This window comes from Nomascus leucogenys, chromosome 17, assembly GCF_006542625.1.
Source record: "Nomascus leucogenys isolate Asia chromosome 17, Asia_NLE_v1, whole genome shotgun sequence".
Classification (NCBI taxonomy): Eukaryota; Metazoa; Chordata; class Mammalia; order Primates; family Hylobatidae; genus Nomascus; species Nomascus leucogenys.
In genome coordinates, this window is record NC_044397.1 from 69,339,454 (window position 1) to 69,361,014 (window position 21,561).

Genomic DNA, 21,561 nt, shown 5'->3' on the forward strand with positions numbered 1-21,561 from the left:
GACTAAATACTTCTATCATGGTACTTACCATTACTTATTCTCTCACAAGCTCTTCTTTCTTAGGATACTTTTCAGGATCCTCTTAGTAAGCTAGTCCCTAAAGAAGTACATTCTTTAGAATTCCCTACCAGGCTTTCTCTTCTTACTCTACATTCAGTACAATTATTATGACTACAATAGATTTCAATTATCTTCACTTGGTCAACTGACTTCCAAATCTTCATATACAGCTCATATCTCACTGTTAAGTTCCAGATTTGTGTTTACCCAGTGGATATGCTACCTGGGTGTTCCATGGGCTCCTTAAAATCAAAAGCTCATCTGAACCCCCATTTTCCCTCTTCTATGCTTCCTATCTCAGTGAATGGCACTACAATCTTCCCAATTACTCAAGTGTGAAACCTAGGATTCTTCCCCTCCTCTAATCCTATTCCCATATATATAGTATGTGCATAGATGTGTGTGTGTATGATGTATGTATATCTCCATTTCCATTACTTTAGTCTAGGCCACCAAGACCTTTGGAATGAATAACTACAATACGAATCATCCGTACTGAAGTCAGAGCGGTCTTTCTAAATCCAAATCTTATAGAGTTATGACCTGACCAAAAATCTTATTAAAGGCCAGATGCCTTAACTAGAATGGCCTACGAAGCTTGTGAAGACAGATTCTCAAGCTAACCTCATATCTTAGCATTCCTGGCCTTTCTTTCGCCTCCTACTTCCAATGTGCCAGCCTTTTTGAATTTCTTACAATTCCTTGAAAACATCATACTTTGACATCTGGCCACAGGCTACTACCTTGGCTGGAACACCCTCCATTCTCATCCTCCGTCTCCTTGGCCTGGCTAATTCCTATTCATCCTTTAGGATACTGGCTTACGATCCAATTTCCACTGGGAATCCTTCTCTAACCTAAGACTAGACATATTTCTATGTGGTAACAACACTTAATGTGCCGTACCGTAAATGCTGCCTGCATACAGATGGGTCCTCATTAACTATAGTTCCACTTAAAAATTTTTCAACTTTTTGATAGTGTGCAAGCAATACACATGGAATAGAAACCATACAACCATTCTGTTTTTTTTTACTTTCAGTACAGTATTAAATAAATTACATGAGATATTCAACACATTATTATAAAATAGGTTTTATGTTAGATGAAATAAATGTAGGCTACGCTATTAAACATATCTTCAACTTATGATGGGTTTATGTAACCCTGTCCCAAGTTGAGGAGCATCTGTATTTGTTTCTCCCATCTTCTCACTGAAATACCCTCTACAGTCAGGGCCTTATCTCAATTCATCTGTATCCTCAGCACCCAGCGTGGTATCTAACACTCTAGAAGGTGCCCAAATATTTGTTGACAAAAAAAGTAAGCTACTGTGATTTTCCTTATGTCCTTTAGTAATTCTAAATGAGAATCAAAGTCCTCAAATCTGGAATATACTGTGGACTAAATAAAGTTGAATGTTTCACAAGAATAAATGAAGACACTAGAAATATTTTGCAAAGGACTACCATTCTAAAGTGGTATTCCTTAACTTTTATAAAAACATGAGAAAAATGAAATAAAGGTCTCATTCTGTTAATAATTTTATTGACTAATACTAATAATTGAATTGCCTGACATTTTAAAATGAAGAAAGAGAAACATATATATTAAAATTGGGGGGGATTAGGACCCTAAGACCAATAAGATAGTCCAGTCCTTTTTACTAACAAAGATTACTGTATATACTTTACTGTGGTAGTAAGGCTGACAGGCAGAAAGACAGAGACAGTGAGGGGGAGAAAGCAAACATGGAGAATTAAGATAGCTGCCTCCTATTCTAATTCTCCTTGTCTTAAATCCCCTGAACATTGACATTGGCATTCAGAGAATAGGGAGCACAATGAAAAAAGTGTGTGTAGATGGAATAACACTGTTTATATTATCTGTAAACTGTGTTCTTGCCTCACTAGTGTTAACTAAAAGAACCTATTCATTTTTATTATTTTTTTGACAGGGTCTTGCTCTGTCACCCAGGCTGGAGTGCAGTGGTGTAGTCATAGCTCACCATAGTCTCCAATTCTTCCACTTTGTCTCCTGAGTAGCTAGGACTACAGAGTGTGCCACCATGCCCAACTAATTTTTTTTTTTTTTTTTAGTTTCACTCTTATTGCCCAGTCTGGAGTGCAGTGGCACAATCTTGGCTCACTGTGACCTCCGCCTCCTGGGTTCAAGCAATTCTCCTGCCTCAGCCTCCTGAGTAGCTGGGATTACAGGCATCCACCACCAAGCCCGGCTAATTTTTGTATTTTTAGTAGAGACAAGGTTTCACCATGTTGGCCAGGCTGGTCTTGAACTCCTGACCTCAGGTGATCCACCTGCCTCAGCCTCTCAAAGTGCTAGAATTACAGGTGTGAGCCACTGCGCCCAGCCTCAACTTTATAATTTTTTGTAGAGATGGGATCTCACTATGTTGCCTAGTCTGTGGCCTCGAGCAATCCTCCTGCCTTGGTCCCCAAAGTGCTGGGATTACAGGTGTAAGCCACTGCATCTGGCCTGAACCTATCCATTTTTGAAAAAAAATTTAAGTTTTGCTTCTTTTCATTAATCATTACATAAAACACTAAATATAAATGCCATGAAATATTCAATCTCAGATTTCTAAATTGTTATGGTTTTTCAATTTATACTCATGACAAATTTAAACTGCCGTTACCTCATTAAGCTGTTATGTCAGATATAAGCCTGCTTATTAATCCAGTGACAAAAAAGCAGAGTTCAGTTAATCTAAAATTTTAATAAATCTTAAGGGCATTTAATATAAACTATTAAAATCCAAATAACACGATTTTATACTTAAATGCAAAACAATACTTGCTGAATATTTATTATAATATCCCAACTTCTAGAAAGAAAGATATTTAAAAATAAACATGACAAGGAAATTAGGGAAGTCAACTTCTTAAATATAACCAAAGGGTCGAAGAATATTTAAGTCAGTTTAAAATTAAACTTTAGGAAAAAAGGTTAACCTTGTAAAAGTCCCATTAAATTTCAGAAGCCTACAAAATGTCAGCAACAGAAAACATTTAGTTCAAACGTATATTACATTCTGGTTGAATTTTTTCCTCTGTCCATTTAGTTTTATATTGGCTGGTCTTTTCATCAATAAATTTAGTTTTTAAATCTTGTTTTCAGGCAATAGAAAATCCTTCGTTTCTAGAAGATAAACCCATACTAGAGAGAAAAGACTATTTAACCTCAAAGTCTACAGCATAATGAACAACCACAGGGAAAATGACAATTTTTTTTTTATGTATGTATGTATGTATGTATGTACGTACATACGTACGTATGTATAAGAGAAAAAATCCTTCTGTATAAAACTCACTGGATGACACCAATTTTTCTAAAAGTGGTAATCAATATTAGAAGGATAAAACACCATTTTAAAATTCATGTTCCAAGTCAGTTTTTTATTTTAATAACAATTACAAAATAGTGAACAATGCAAATGAAGCAATAATAGCTGAAATCATAAATTAGCCATGCATGCAGTTCATACTTGGTAGAGGGAGGTAGGAGGCACTGAAAGTACACTGTTGGACCAATTTATAATTACTCTAAAAACAAATCCCTCCAAAAAGGGAACCCAGGGACTACCCAGACAAGATGGAAAGGCTCTGATTCATCTATTAGACTGCATGGAATTTCAGTCTGTAGTGAGCAGGATATCTGAAACTCTATACATAAAATTGTGTCATATTCCTTCACTTAATCCACAATATCATGTATCAAAGGGCAAAACTTTGCTCCATTTCTAAAAATAAACTGAGAAATTGTTCAAAGGCACATTTTTTTATATAAGAAATAGCAATTTTAAACATTTTACCCCTTGTGACAAATAAGAAATGGCATAAAGCCACTACATATCATTTGAATATAAAAATTTGTCCTTTTAAAAAAGCTCTCATCTCCCATGCAATTTTAAGAAATAAAATTTTCCCCAAGGGGATGGGAGGAATGTGATTTCATGAGAATCACTAAACTTGGAGAGAGTCCAGAAGATCTAAAATAATAAAATTGGTTATAAGCTGACAAATTTTATTGACTTAACTGCAGGTTAAGATTTCACTCTGCTGGCTTACAGGAAAAGGCTCTGACAAGTTAAACGAGAATGACTTAAAAATATAAATTCAAGTAGCTACATAAATACTCATAAAAGGTTATATAGTGTGTATTTTTGAGATTACTTTTTTTGAGCCTTTTAAGTCAGTCAGTTTAGTGATTTAAATATGTAAACTGAGAGCACTGTAAAAGAATATTAGACATAAAAGAAGAAACATCTTTACCGCACTCCAATCTGGCAGTGCAAAAATATAAGTATATAATTAAGGCTCCCTTATCCATCTAGAGTGATAATGGGCACTGACCTATCTATAAAAAAATAAAAGAGAGCAAGAAGCCAAAAATAGAAGAGAAAGGTATACTTGAAGGAATTGGTTTACACTACTGTAATGTGAGTGTTAGATAACTTAATGCTATTTAGCCTGATGCTACTACAGTTCTTTTGGTGGAGAGATGGTGGAGTTACAATCATCAGGTGGCTGAATTATATATGCTGAGTTACTTACCCAAAGGAAAAGACTGAGGAAGAATAATTGGAAAATTCTGCAGTTGTCAATGACACATATATGTACTCAAAATGACAGGGGAAGCACAAAGAACAAAAAAAGAGAGTACCGGCTAACTATAACAAACAGAACAATCAGATCAGATTAATGTCTAGATTCTTAGGTCTTAAGTCCTAATAAACAAAAGGTTAGTAATGACAATATGATACCTAAACAACACGTCTATGACAGCGAAGGTGAAACAGAAGCCAAACAGATTTATTGTAGAAAGAAATGGCACAAGAAAACATTGGCATGCAAGTGTTTTTGATAATCATCTCTTATTAAATTTATAATAAATAGCATCTTTGGATTTATTTTGAATATGTCTAACTGGTATGGCTGCTTCTCTTTATTTGGTATTTCTATTAGTAGCAGAGTGGTCAACATGAAAGCTAAATTTGCCACATTGAGACCTCAAACCACGGTGGCAACACTGTTTATTTCCATGAAGCAGGGAAAATTCTTATGAATGAAGAACTAAGGAGTAAAATCACTGTTAGCTTATATACGACTTAAAAAGGCTTTTCAACTAAGACATTTCTACATGAAATTTAGTACTTCATAATGGGTATAGTTGTATGTACTTCACAAACTTAAAGATTACTAAAGTATGCACATAAAGGTAACAGTAAACAACAACAACAAAAAAAGGAATCAGAAGTATCAAGGTACTGACCCATGTCCTGAAGGAGCAATGAAGTATAAACAACACTGCACCCTGTTATCAGGCATCTGACGTCTGTTCACTCGTGATTCTGCATTTAGGTAGTCCTCAAATTTACTATCAATGTAGTCGATAACAGGCTGCCAGCTATAGAACGCAAATAAACACAAGTTGCAATCCTACATATGAATTAACTGATGATTGTTGAAGGACAATAATCAGTATTTTCAAATGGGCAAAATGAATTTACCAGTAGAAGATATGTCAAGTTATTCTATATATTCGAAAATATAAATTATGTTGAATAAATCTTTATTATTTCAAAACTTTCCAAAGAAAATAAACTATTGTCAAAACACAGCTAAATATTAGCATATTATTTGCACTAATAAGTATAATAACACACTCCATAATATGAAAACAATTATATTCAGTTTTAAATTTCAAATGAGAGATTACTTTAAATAATAAAAAAACTTCATGATGAACTTGGGAGTTTTAAGAGTCGACAGAGAATTACCTCAAAAACAATGTGAATTCAAACAAAAATAAAAGTATTAATTATACTAAGATAATTACTTCAGACTAAAATTTCATAGTTGTTTTCTTCACTTTGGACTTACAGAAAAACTGAAAGTCTAAATATCAGGTTTAAATTAGGATTGAGATAGAATTTATACCAATGGATAAAATTAAAGTGAACAGTTTTAAATTTCTTACAATAATGAGAATTCTTCTATTTAGCTATGTTATTTTAGAATACGTCTTAAAAACAATTTTATGATAGGTATTATCTCCATTTTATAGAAAAGTAAACGGGTTCAAAGAAGTTAAACAACTTTGTCAGATAAGTGGCAAAGTTGGTATACAAACCCAAGTCATGTTACTTGAAGTTTGGTGACCTTTGCTAAGATGAGAAGTTTTAAAATGTTAAGAAGAAAAAGTTTAACCACCCCAGTACCCCAAATGCACTGCGAAGTTGTGAGGACAAACCCTTCTTACCAATTACTATTATCCACTGCATCTCCAAATCCTGGGGTATCGACTATTGTGAGCAGCAACTGAACACCACCTTCTTTGATTAAAACTTTGGATTGTTCCACCTGTAAGAGTAATTGGTGCAGATGTTAATATCATACATTACACCAGTGATTTCCTACAAGGGGTGATGGTAGGGATGCTCGAGTTTATCAAAACCAACTGGGAAACTGTTAGCAAATTAAATCTACCTACTACCACATTATCTTTAGAATCGATGATGGCAGGCATTGGAAATCCAGATTATTTGAAAGAAAAGCATATATACAAATAGTCTGCCAATCTCTTGGCAAATTCATACTGGGTTTATGACTCATACTTGGTATAAAGACAGAGGAACTGATAAAATAGTGATCACCACTAAAGACATGTAGTACTTATATAACTTAAATGTGCATCTAATAATACAAATAAGCAGTTTGAGTGATTTAATAATTCACAGAGTTCAAATGTAATTAATCAGAGAAGAACATCTAATCTACCATTTACAGTAAATGTCTTCCTGGACTATTCTCTATCAAGTTGGGCCCCAACCATTCACTCAAATAAACTTACTATCATTCCTTAATCTTTCTCAGCATGGATGTATTACCCTTGTATTTATGTTATGGCTAGGATCCAATCCTTTTCTCAAATGTGATACTCCACATTCTGGACAATGTAATCAGCAAAAGTCCAGACGGTTTTTTTTTAAAAAAAAAGTGTATTCTGGTAGGGTGAAACTTTACCAACTGATTATTGGACTTACATGATAACAACAGTTCCTGGAACTATTTAAGATATTCTGTAACCTCAAGCTCTGTATCAGAAGATGTATTATCATTCATCCTGGGCATACGCTGCTGTTAAATGCAAAGTATCAGTTTTCAGGAACCCAAAATAAAGCAAACACAGATTCAAATGAAAAGGGAATAATTCCTCCAGAAAAAGGTAGACTTTCTCCTGATAATACATTTATATCAAGTCCTTATTAAGGCTAGAGGCTCCAAGTATGCTGATAAGCTAATTTACAAGACAAAAAGTTGGGGACACTTTTAGAGATAGCCTACTTCCTTTCGGCATGTTTTATAGATGCTACCTGATGCATGAAGAGACTAACATGCAGAGACTAAGATTGCTGAGCAAGAAAAGTCTGTAGCCACACTATCCAATAACACTTTCTGAGATGATGGAATTGTTGTGTATCCACACTGCATCTCCAAATCCTGGGGTATCAACTATTATGAGCAGCAACTGAACACCACCTTCCACTTGTCCATGTGGCTACTTAGTCCTTGAAATCTGACTAGTGCAAATGAGGAGTTGATATTTAATTTTATTTAATTTGAATTAACTTAAATAGCCACATATGGCTAGTGACTACCGAATACACAGCAGAGGTCTACAGCAATCAAGAGTTTTCTGTTAAAAAAATTTTATTATCAGGAATAAAACTTATTAAAACTGAAAAAAATTGCCTGAGATGTGGACATGCATGACTTATCTTTTAGAGAAATAAGATGCCAAATTCTTATCTTTTAATGTTCTTTAAACTGCTTTGATCCTGATATAAACTATCAGTGAAAATTTTGCAGATCCGAAAGATATTTACCCACCAAATATATACTATTGGCAATCTGAATGTTAAGTATTAATATGTATTATCATTAATCTGTAGATTAAAAAAGTAAACATCAATAAGAATTGTAATATTTAGGAGATCACTGTCACATACCACACAACTAAGATAACATGTCTATTATCAGGTTACCCTAATAACATGAGGGAGGCAAAATAACTCAGAGAAAACAATCAGATTCATCAGTGTGAGATCATAAGAATCAAAGGAAAAACTTTTTTTTTTTTTTTTTTTTTTTTTTTTAGTCAGGGTCTCACTCTGTTGCTCAGGCTGGAGTGCATGGCAGATTATAGCTTACTGCAGCCTCACTCCTGGGTTCAAGTGATCTTCCCATTTCGGCCTCCCAAAGTGCTGGGCCAAAAAAAATGTTTAATGGTATCATCTCATCTAGTTTAGGAGGTTTACATTTTATCTGGTGATCTTCTAACCAAAGGACAACCCAGTCAAATCTAACATCTCAATATCTTGAATTCACCTCCATCTCCTTTATAAAGACAGATCATTTATTCATGGTAACTGTGGCTGAAGCAGAAATATCCAAAGTAATCATACCACTCCTTTACCTACTTACTCTTTTAAATAACATAGTACTATATACTAGAAAGTGACACAACAATATAGTTAATCTACATGAATCATCTCCCAATTTTACTTCAAACTATTTCTGGTTCCTTTATTACCAAACAAAGCCCATTCTACCTTCAGTAATATGCAGTATATCAATTACACATTTTAACTTAACAGCTTAAATTTTAAGCTATTTCCCTGTTTTAAAAAAAAATCAGTTCAACAACTTAATTACTTATTGACTTGCTAAGACAAATGAAGATTGGTATTTTACACACTTTAAGGAATGTTTATAAAGCTTCTTTTCTTCTCTGGCCTACGAAATTCTGTGTATCCATACGTGGTCAAATACAAAGAAGTCAGTGACATATGGAAGAGATCCAGAAAACATAACTGTAAACTAGTGCCATTCACAGGATCCAACTGTATCCTATCATCTGGTTTTACAAGTATCCTCATGGGATCCATGGAAAACAAATTAGTTCAAGTCCAAGAATTTCAAACTTTTCTTAACAAATCTATTCCAAATGGCCACTTTCCCATGCACTTTCCTTCAGCAGGTCACATCAACATATTTTATGGCATCACTCAGGGTTCTCTAAGATTAGCTGCATAATTTAATACCAAAAGAATGAATCAAGGGCATTTTCAACTGTTTTTTCCTGAAAAATAAAACTAAAGCTATCGTCTATGCATCATCTATGTATAATTAATCTATTGAGACCTCTTTTGGCATCTGAGATTCCAGAAATCCAAGGTACTCATTTTCTAATACTGAGTGTATACAGTATACAAGAGTTCCAGTATACTGAGTTTTCGGTTTTAGAATCTGAGGAAAAAAAGTCAAACAATGTTTATTATACAGCTTCATATAAACTAACCTAACTTAATGTTTACATGCCACTTATTAAGGTAAATAAAAAATGTTATTTAATTCAGAACATAACATTTTGAAGAGAGGGTTAAAATTTTCTGTCAAGAACTTACCTCTACCTTCACTTGCTCAAGAGGTAGCATTACAGCCAAAACTCTGAAGACATTTGAATGGCCTGATACTCCACTTAGCTCAAACACAAGAACTATCTATTTTGCTTATTTATTGGCTCAAAAGACAAATATCATCTTACATGTTTCATCGTGTTCCACAAGAAAATGAAAGAGGAAGTGACCAATAGTAAAACAGTTATGCTTAAAGAATATTTCCTTCTCATCAAGACCCAGAACTACTTTATTGAGAAGAAAGGTGATCCCAAAACTCTAACTTGGCCTTCTATTCTGAACCTCTCTACCTCTCATATCCCTGTCTCCTCACGCTGAGACCTCAAATCCCCTGCCCCTCTCATTTTCTATTAGCAACCTCCTTCCCAAAACCTTTATTTCTTTCCCTTTCCAACTCAAATCCCACTCTGGATTAACACATCTTTCTATTCCTATACCATAAAATTCATGACCTTCAACCTCAACAAGAATTTCCCTGCTAATAATCCTCTTATGTGCTCCTTAGTCTCATGCCTCTCCCATTTCCCAGTAGGCTCTTCCCAAGCCCATGTCTGTCACAATGCTCAGTGAAGTACCTCATATCCTCACTTAAAAAGGAGACCATTCCCAGTCTGTCTGAATCAGCACTGTACCTTCCATGGTACAGTTTGTGTGAAATATATCTTTTTCCTAAAGCTAATTTCTCAATCTATTCTAGGGAACTGATTAATTTCCATTTTAAATTCATCTTGACAACTGTTTACACTATTTCCCCTCTATCTTCAATCTCTCATTTGTTAGAGAATGACTTGCCACAGGATATAACCATTCTCAGGTCTCTTTTAGAAATCATCAAACCACTCTCTGAGTCCTCTATATTCACTCCTAGGTATCCCTTTTCATCCCTTCCTTAATAGCCATCACCCATCTTCACTGACCCACCACTCACTTCTCAACCCACTGCCATCTTGCTACCACTTCATTAAAATTTACCTTGCCAAGGTCACCTCTACAGCACCTTACAAAAGCATCTTTCTCACTAAGTCATAATTGTTTGTCCATATTTTTCCCACAATTGTGAGATCTTTGAGAACTTTTTGTCTATCATCATTATAGCCCCAAAACTTAGCTTAAGACAAGCATTCAAATATGTTATGTGAATGGCTCAAAAACTCAAAACTGGACCAACCGTCAACCGGAGAGTTTCCTGATTGGGCTCTGTGAAAATTTTTCAAGGAGTCTATCAGGTATGTTACCCCAGAGATGTACATACTGCTTTCACCTTTTCTCACTTTCAAAACTTTTGCACCCACTTCATCTACAATAGTGATTTACAAAACTTCAGGGACCAGCTGGGTGCGGTGGTTCACAACTGTAATCCCAGCGCTGTGGGAAGCTGAGGTGGAAGGATCAGTTGAGGTCGGGAGTTCGAGACCAGCCTGGCCAACACGGTGAAACCCCATCTCTACTAAAAATACAAAAATTAGCCGGGTGTAGTACGCACCTGTAATCCCAGCTACCCGGGAGGCTAAGGCAGGAGAATTGCTTGAGCCCAGGAAGCGGAGGCTGCAGTAAGCTGAGATCATACTACTGCACTCCAGCCTGGGCAACAGAGCAAAAAACCATCTCGGAAAGGAAAAAAAAGAAAACTTCATGGACCAATAAAAAGTTTCAAAGGGGAACAGTGTAAAGTTTCCAACTAAGAACTTTAAAAAATCTAACAGTGTCATTACACAAAAGAATTATCTTAATACATTAAGAGAAAATTAAAATGGACTTTAATCTCAGAAAAAAGGATAATTTCTTCCCAAGAAAGGACAGATAATACCCTTTCAGTGACATGAAGTATGATTTAAAAATTTTCAAATGCAGGCCAGGTGTGGTGACTCACGCCTGTAATCCTGGCACTTTGGGAGGCTGAGGCAGGCGAATCACGTGAGGTCAGGAATTCGAGACCAGCCTGGCCAACATGGCAAAATCCCATCTCTACTAAAAATACAAAAATTACCCAGGCATGGTGGCACACGCCTATAATCCCAGGTACTCGGGAGGCTGAGGTAGGAGAAACACTTGAACCTTGGAAGTGGAGGTTGTAGTGAACCGAGATCGCGCCACTGCACTCCAGCTAGGTGAAAGAGCAGGACTCCATCTCAAAAATAAATAAATAAAAATTTTCAAATGGAACAAAATTATAAAATAAAGCTTAATTGTTAACATACATACAACATTGTAAGCAATATTTTTCCAAAAAATTTTGTTAATCTGGGTATCTGTATTTGATACTGAAACACGAACTAGAGCTCAAATGTTCAATTTTTTATTTCACTTCATTTTCATCAATCTTTTGGAAAAATATATGTATAAGTAAAAAATGGAGGGAACATGGTACCATTTCATTCCACTTGAAACATTCTGAAAGAACTAAGGTAAAACACTTCCCTCTCCTACTTTCACCCTGACAGACACACGATAAAACCAGTTTGCAGCAGAGCAGTTGTTCTCAAAATGTAGTACCCAGACTGGCAGTAATACATTCTGAGAACTAAACAGAAATACAAATTATTTGGGCCCTGCCTTAAACCTGCTATATAGCAACCCATGAAGAAAGGGACTCAGCAATCTGTGTTTCGACAAGCCTTCCAGGTGATTGTGATGTGCGCTCAAGTTTGAGAAGCACTGGTATAAAGAATTCCAGGACTGGTGTCAGCTCGCATCTGGAAATGCACAGATATAACTCAGGGTCCTGAGGTCCAAGATAAGAGGTTAAGAATTAATCTTAATGAGCTTCTATCAATACTGAAAACTTCACTTGAATCAGAACCGCTATTTTACACACAGTAGGCTAAAAATCAGCTCTCTGTTCAGTGTACACAGCTTCCCATTCCTTCTAAGACTGTGAATGTGAATGAATATCTCCTCTAAGATACAAGTCTCTTTACAAACAGATAATGCCCAGGGATGAGAATATGAGATCGTGGTCTTTATTAAAATCTTGCTCCTTATTCAGCTACATAATAGGAGACGGTTTTTCTACCCATTTTCATAAACGTTTGTCTTTTGAAACTCAGGACTGTATGTTTACCAGTCTAATATGTCTGGACTGAGATACAATACTGGTGACCACTCCCCTCTACTGTGAGAGTTTATTAGCTTCCAAAGGCAGATCATCTGCTAGACTACTGGGCTTGGTAAGGAGCCAGCCAACTATTAAAAAGATTACATTCTCATTTTTTAACTACATTCAGGTTTCTTGAATGACTCTGACCCTGTCTGTAATATGGCATGTTCTTTCCTGAGTAAGTAGGCAAAAGAGTTTAGATGATCTTCAAGTGGTTTCCAGCATATAAAAGAAACACCTCCATGGTTCAATCAGGAAAGAGGACTTCTACAGGATTCTAGTAAGGATCAATCTGGTTCTCAAATGTTACAGGTCTTCTTTTTGGTAAAGAAAAGATATTTAATGGTGGTGCACAGGCCTCTGTCTTAAAAATCCTCCTAGAGATATTCTTACCTCCATTACCCCTTTGTTTTCAAGGTAAAGAGAGTTTCTGGGAAGATATTCACAACAGAAGAGGATATTTTTGAAGTGTTATTTTAAAGGAAGGTAAAATAAGTTTAGACAATTTATTTTGAAGCTAGGCCAATGTAAGAATTCTAATAAATTGAGGGCATGTCACATCTTTAACAGATGCTTGCCTGGGGAGAAAATGTCTGCAATATCTAAAATGTAGGGGGTTATTAGTTAGATTTTTAAAACTCCTATAAATCAGTAAGAAAATGACAGAAAATATTATCAAAACACTTTAGTAACAGTTAATGAGTGCAAAAGACATGTTCAACTTCACTAGAAATCAAAGAAAATAGACTCAAATACCTTTATATCTTTATGCACACACAACAGCAATGAGTGCCTAAGTCCACCAAGACATACACAAGAATGTTCCTATTAGTAAAAAACTGAAAACCCAAAGGCTTATCTAAAATAAATAATAAACGATATACTGATACATTCACACAATGGAGTATCATATGATGATGAAAAAGAACTACACCCAACATGAGTAAATAATACAGATGTAATCTTCACTGAAAGAAAACAGATACAAAAAAGTATATGTATATAACATTCAAGAACAGGCAAATTTATCTATGGAGAAAGCAGTCAGTTAAGGTGTGTATCTTTGGGGGGTGTAATACTGAATGAGAGTGAGCACACAGAAGAAACTAGGGTTCTGGAAATGAACTGTATATTAATTTGGGTAAGTGGTTAGTTTTACCTTGCATATCTAAATTCATAAATACCTAAATTAAGGTATTCATAATAGATACCCAAATTAAGAAAGTTCAAAGTTCGTTTTCTCGCTTAGGATTAAAATTTCCAGTATTTATCACAAAATAAATAAGCATGTAGGATCAAGTTTTTAGAGCATAATTTTGCAGGTAATTTTAAATCTCAAGCCCTATAAAGGTTACCAAAAAAAAAAAAAAAATCCTGAAATAGAAACATTGAAAAGGAGAAATAAGAAATTCACTTCACAAAATTACTCCTTTGGGATCTAGTTACTAAACTGCATCTTGTAGTTTGATATATATGAGTTACTGCCCAGAATATACAGACTGTCCCTCCATCCTGTGCACTGGGATGATCACTACCACTTCTTCAAATCCAGCTACAAGCATCACTGCCTCAATGAAGCCTACTCCATCCAGCCAGAACTGTTCACTTGCCTCCTCTCTGCTCATGTCCTATATATCACATAGCAGAGCTCACCAACAATATTTTTAATCAACAGTTTAGAGCAGTGCTGCCAAACAAAAATACCATGTCAATCATATAATTCATAATTTTCTTAGTAGCCACTTTTAAAATAGGAAAAAGGTGAAATCAATCAATTTTATTTAACCTGATACATCCAAAATATTATCACTGCAGTATACAGTCAATATAAAAAATTACTGAGATTTTTTTTTCCATGCTCAGTCTTAGACAACTGTGGTATATTTTATATTTGCAGAACATCACAATTCAGACCACCTACATTTCAAAGATTAATAGCCACATGTGGCTACAGGCTGCTGTACTATTTAATAAAATGTGCATATCTAGAATCTAGCCCCTTGCTCTATGAAGTATGATCAACCATCCAGCAGCATCAGCATCACCTGTGATCTTGTTAGAAATGTAGAAATTGCAGCCCATCTCAGACCTATTAGAAGAACTAAATTTAACAGGATACCAAGGATTGGAATGCATAGCAAAGACTGAGAACTAGTAAATTAGATCACATATACCTTGGGAGTCTTACAGAATTGCTATTGCCATTCGACTATGATATGGTATTATCCCACTGACTAATATAGAACACTACATTTAAATAACAATAGCTTTTCTATAAATCATGTTTTCTCTACACTATCCAATGCAATTTTCTGCAATGATGAAAATCTTCATATATGTGCTGCAAAAAATGGCAGCCACTTGCCACATGGGCTGTTGAGCACTTGAAATGTATCTGGAGCAAATGAGAAATTGCATTTTTAATTTAACTAATTTTAATTTATTTAAACATGTGGCAAATGACTACCATACTAGATAGCACAATTCCAGGGGAATTGGTTACTATGTCACAGTGTCATCTCTAGGAGAGTCCTCTAGACAAATTTGGGAAGTTCTAGTCAAGATAATTCTTCTGATGAACTGTACTTTTTTTTTTTTTTTTTTAATTTTATGTAGTCATATTTACCATCTTACACTGGCTAAGGGCAAATTTGCATCTTACCTCTAAGGGAAGCATAATAAAAGTTACAACATGTGCTTTGTGTGTATTAATATTATTCCAGCTTATCAATTAGCAATACTAATATCCATACCTGTACAGTCTTTTTAATTCTATGAGAAGGACCTGGATACTCTGGAGAATACAAATCTGTGAGGAATAATGAGTTGATTAATGTCGACTTTCCCAATCCAGATTCACCTAAAAGAAATAAGGGAAAATATCTGTTAAACTCACCCACTTTACCCAATCTTAAATATTCAACAGATGCTATAATCGAACTTGCTTTATGCAAGTACTTCTTGGTGAGACAATGAAATGACATTAGAAAATATGCTACAGAGAGTAAGTATCTTGTCCTCAGTTGCTTAGCTATCAAATTAGACTCATGTTTCCAGGGATTCTTTTCAGTCTTCTAATTATACCACTTATATTCATTAAAAATAATGTATCTAATAATCTACATTTTTAACAGTAATGTATTCCCAAAGAAAAATGTCATTATTAAAAAATCCAAGTTGGATTATATGTCGCTGCTTGAGCGAAATAAAGTTTTTCTTTACTAATAGACAATAATGAATGACCAAAACAAGAAATCATGCAACTATAAAAAGCAAAAATCTGCTAATACAAAGAATAATTAATCACAATGAACATCTCTGTATAAAATTCTAAATCACAAAAAATACTTTCTAATTCAGCCACCCATCAGCCTAAATATAAGGGTGCTTCTCCCAAACCAGAATCCAAAAAATCTTAGGTAATTACTTTTTATATTGCTTCTACTCGACGAGGTAGGAGGTAGACATGAAGGAAGCTAAGGCATGATTTTTACTCTGATCACGTACTCTTTTTTGACTCTCCATGTCTAGTCTAATATACATAGTCTAGTGTATAGTAACTATTATAAGTATACGAAAATATAAATGCCTTCAAGGTATACATAACCTAAGGTTAAAATAAATTATAAACCATATTATGATAATTAACATGGCACAGAGTTAAAGTATTTATTGTTAATAATTCACTCAGAATAATAGGCATGTTTAGCCTAAGTAACTGATGTCACAATATTTTTATGTCTAGGAGGAATTCTTTTTATATTAGCTCTCAAAAGAGATAAGATCCTTTCCATATGGTCTGGGCTTACCCCTTTGACTGAGAGCATGCCAATTTTTACTAGATGTAAAAATGCCAAAAATGTCTAAGTCACAAGAAAGTAACATGGGTTGGCCACACTCGATTCTTTCTTAACTCTTATACCTTGAAAGCAGAAAGACTGGAATAAAATCCAAGCATTTGGATGTTATCAGAAATATCTACAATATTTCCTTTTGGAAATATAAATGAAAATTTTAGTATATACAATAATGTTTTGGGAAATTAAAAACAAAAGTATGCTAATTAAAAAATTAACACTGTACTCAATAAATTATGTTTAGAGGTTTTTTTTAGTTTTTTTCCCCTTTTTATTTGTGGTGAGGAGTGGGGGAACAAGACGACAGAGGACAAAGGGAAAAGAGAGAGGAAGAAAAATAAAAGTTTGAAAGGTAACACACCAAAATGTAAATAGTGGCTGCTCTGGGGATAGTACAATACGGACGATTTTTCTTAGTTTGTTATACTTCTGGGTGCTGTAAACTTCCTTCAATATGATTCTATTATTTTCATAATTTAAAAAGTATTATTGAGTGGCATCAGCAAAACGGCAAATTAAAAAGCTCAAAGCCTCATTCCCTCGCAGAAACACCAAAAACAACCAGAAACTAGTTGAATTAACCTTACAGGATCTGTGAAAAACAGTCAAAGGTCTACAGAACAAAGCAAATGCCCAATTAAGAAAAAAATATGCAAAACTTTTGTGACATTTTTCTGTGATCTTGTCCCACCCCTTCTGCAGTTTATCTGGGTCTCAAGGAGGCAGCAAACCCATTCCCAATTCATTCCCTTCAAATGAGCAGGAAGAGTGCAGACCTAACTTGTAACATTTTAACCTCTCTGGTCTGCCAGAAGAACTGATTCCTGTTTTGCCTAACTGGGACCTCATTGGGTGAGAGAAGCAATGGGCACCATTTATGAAAGCTGCAAGGGGACACAACAGATGTTTGGGGCATAAGATTATAGTGGGTAGATACAATAGACCATCTGAGTATCCAGGTGTGACTCTTTGGGAAATTAAGACATTCAAAAGCAGCCACGCATACAGGAGGAATTGAGAAAGCGACCCACAGGCCTAGGCAACACAAATGCTCAGAAAAGAAGACCTTAAGCTTTCACCTTGGGGTGATCACTAACTAGGTTAAGGGCATGCTCAACTAATCAGCAGACAAATGCCCCAGTAGTACACAGCCAGTGTGCAACGGAGAGAGGTGACTCTTTCAAATATTCAGTTTTCAAAAAACATCACAAGGCATGCAACAAGGTATAGGAAAACACAGCACATTCCAAGGAATAAAAATTTCCAGAAACCATTCCTGAAGAAATACAGATATTAGATTTATTAGACTTTAAAGCAGCTGTCTGAACTATGCCCAAAGAGCTAAAGAAAAAAATGAACCAAAATGAATGGAAAACAGGAAAATAATAAGCAAAATGAGAATATCAATAAAGAGAAATTATAAAAACAGAAACTGTAGAGCTGAAAAATACAATAATTGAAAACTTCACTATATAGATTTAATAGCAGAACTGAGTAGGCAAAAGAAAAAAACCCAGCAAATCTGAAGACAATTGAAATTATCAAATCTGAGCAGAAAGAAAAAAGAAAGAAGAAAATTAAACAGAGCCCAAGAGATTATGAAACAAATCAACTGGACCAATATATACCTAATGGATGTTTCAGAGGAAGAGAAATGAACACAGAGATTACATGAAGGAAAAAACTTCCCAAAGGTGATGAAACTGATGAATCTACAAATCCAAGGATCTCAACAAATTCCAAATAGGAAAAACCCACAACCAATACCAACACGATTACAATCAAACTGTCAAAAGCCAAGACAGAATCTTGAAAGTGGCAAAAGAGAAGTGACTCACTGCATAGACAGAATCCTCAAATAAGACTATAAGCCAACTTTTTGGCAGAAACCTTGGAGGCCTGAAGGCAGTGCAATGATTACATTTAAAGTGCTACAAGAAAATAACTGTCAAATGCAAATTCTGTATCTGACAAAACTGACCATTAAAAACGAGGTAGAAATAAAGACATTCGCCAATAAACAAAACCTGAGGGAGGTTCATTATCACTACACATGTATTAGAAATACTGAAGGTAGTCCTTCAGGTTGAAATAGAAGGATTCTATAGACAGTAACTCAAAGCAATATAAAGATATAAAGATCCCATAAAGGTAAATGCAAGGGCAAATATAAAAACCAGTATTATTATAATTTTGGTTTGCAAGTTCACCTCATATTTTCTATGAGTTTTTAAAGGCAAATGCATTAAAAAATCATGAATCTGTGTTAATAGGGACATAATGTATAATAATGTAATTTACGACATCAATAACATAAAAGAGGGACAGAGCAGTGGACGTGTAGTTGTTCAATGTGATTTAAGTTAAACTGGTATAAAAAATTAGACTGTAATAACTTTAGGATATTATATATTATCCCTATAATAACCAAAGAAAATTTCTATAAAATATACCCAAAAAAAAGAGAAGGGAATCAAATTGTGTCACTAAAAAAAATCAAGTAAACACAAACAAAGGCAGTAATGGAAGAAATGAAGGACAAAACAGCTGAAAGACATACAGAAAACAAAATGGCAAGTTAGTTCTTCCTTACTAGTATTTATATGTAAATTGATTAAACTCCCCCAATTAAAGTCACAGAACGTCATAATAGATAAAATGACATGACCCAACTGCATATCTGTAAAAGACACACTGTAGATCTAAGAAAACACACAGGTTCAAAGTAAAAGGTTGGAAAAAGATATTGCATGCAAATAGTAACCAGAAAGGTAGAGAAGCCACACTAATATCGGACAAAATAGCCTCAAGTCAAAAACTATTATCAAAGACAAAGGACTTCAAATGTTGATAAATGGGTCACTTTGCCAAGATAATGTAACAATTAAAAACATATATATACACCAAACATTGGAACTTTAAATTATGTAAAGCAAACATTGGTAGAATTAATGGGAGAAACAGACAGTTCTATAATAATAGTTGGAGACTTCAATACTCCAGTTTCAATAATGGACAGAACAACTAGACGGAAAATAAACAAGGAAACAGAGGATATGAAGAAAATTGTAAATCAACTGAAGCTAACAGACATAGACAAAACACTGCATCTAACAACAGCAGTCTACACATTTTTCTCAAGGGCATGTAAAACATTTTTCAGGAATGACTAAAAGAAACAAGTCTTAATAAATTTTAAAGAATTGAAATCAAGCAGAGTATTTTTTCCCATCATAATAAAACAAAACTAAAAATCAGTAATAAAAGGAAACTAGGAAAACTGACAAATATTTGGAAATCAAACAACACATTCTTATCAACCAATGAATCAAAGAAATCACAAGGGAAATTAGAATATACCCTGAGACAAAATAAAAATAAAAACCCAACATGCCAAAACTTATGGAATGCAGAAAAAGCAGGGCTAAGAAGGAAATTTATAGTTGTAAACACTTACATAAAAATGAAGATTTTAAATCAACAACCTATGTTTACACCATAAGGAACTAGAAAAAGAAGAGCAAACTAAACTCAAAGCTAGCAAAAACAAGAAAAAATAAAGATGAGAGCAGAGATAAATAAAAGAGATTTTAAGAATAGAAATTGGGCCGGGCATGGTGGCTCACGCCTGTAATCCCAGCATTTTGGGAGGCTGAGGAGGGTGGATCACCTGAGGTCAGGAGTTCAAGACCAGCCTGACCAACATGGTGAAACCCCATCTCTACTAAAAATACAAAATTAGCTGGGTGTGGTGGCGCATGCCTGTAATCTCAGCTACTTGGGAGGCTGAGGCAGAAGAATCACTTGAACCCAGGAGGCGGAGGCTGCAGTGAGCCGAGATCATGCCATGGCACTCCAGCCTGGGCAACAGGAGTGAAACTCTGTCTCAAAAAAAAAAAAAAAAAAAAAAATAGAAATCTGCCAGGTGCAGTGGCTCATGCCTGTAATCCCAGCACTTTGGGAGGCTGAGGTGGGCGGATCACGAGGTCAGGAGATTGAGACCATCCTGGCCAACATGGTGAAACCACGTCTCTACTAAAAATACAAAAATTAGTTGGGCGTGGCAGGGCATGCCTGTAATCCCAGCTACTCGGGAGGCTTAGGCAGGAGAATTGCTTGAACCCGGGAGGCGGAGGTTGCAGTGAGCCAAGATTGCACCACTGCACTCCAGCCTGGCGACAGAGCTAGACTCTGTCTCAAAAAAAGAACAGAAATCAGCAAAACCAATTGTTAGTTCTTCAAAAGAATAAACAAAATTGACAAACCATAAACTAGATTGAGAATAAAAGAGAGAGACTCAAATTACTAAAATCAGAAATAAAAGTGGGGGCTGGGCGTGGTGGCTAATGCCTGTAATCTCAGAATTTTGGGAGGCCGAGGCGGAGGGATCACTTCAGCTCATGAGTTCAAGGCAGGCCTGGGCAACATGGCAAAACCCTGTCTCTATTAAAAATACAAAAACATTACCCTGTCCTGGTGGCACATGCCTGTAATCCCAGCTACTCAGGAGGCTGAAGCAAGAGAACTGCTTGAACCAGGAGGAAGAGGCTGCAGTGAGCCGAGATCACACCACTGCACTCCAGCCAGGGTGACAGAGCAAGACTGTCTCAAAAAAAAAAAGAAGTAAAAGTGGTTCATGGTTTTCTTAGTTAAGGACTGGACTATTTGCCACCACCCCACTCCCTCTTTTTTTGAGTAACTTCCCTTTTTGGAAACAGTGATGAAGGTTTCTCCCTTTATTCTAAACAGTATGTACACCTCATACTACTGTCTACTATCAAATTTCTAAATTGTTTCTGCTTTTTTAATACTCTTTAAAAATTAGCAAATACCTAATTATGCTTTCAGTTAAGATAATACCTTTTCCCATTGGATTTTTTTCTTTATCTTTTAAATCCTTAACATTGACTATGTAAAATAATACGCTGTATACCCTGAACTCAGCTATGAGATATTTAACATATCAGGGGATATATAAATAATAAATTAACTTCCATCAATTCCTAGACTACTTACACTGAAATTATGGACCAAAGCTTTCTAAT

General features: G+C 35.2%; 1 protein-coding gene across 4 annotated transcripts in view; it reads right to left on the bottom strand.

Moving 5' to 3' along the window:
* Window positions 1-21,561, bottom strand: part of SEPTIN7 (septin 7) — a 107,497-nt gene that overhangs the window by 27,089 nt on the left and 58,847 nt on the right. For all 4 annotated transcript variants that reach the window (XM_012496808.2, XM_003268897.4, XM_030797469.1 and 1 more), the window contains exons 4-6: window positions 15,413-15,519; window positions 6,343-6,443; window positions 5,353-5,487 (exon numbers count right to left, since the gene is read on the bottom strand). In XM_012496808.2, the coding sequence (XP_012352262.1) occupies window positions 5,353-5,487; window positions 6,343-6,443; window positions 15,413-15,519 (343 nt within the window). The remainder of the gene's footprint in view (window positions 1-5,352; window positions 5,488-6,342; window positions 6,444-15,412; window positions 15,520-21,561) is intronic.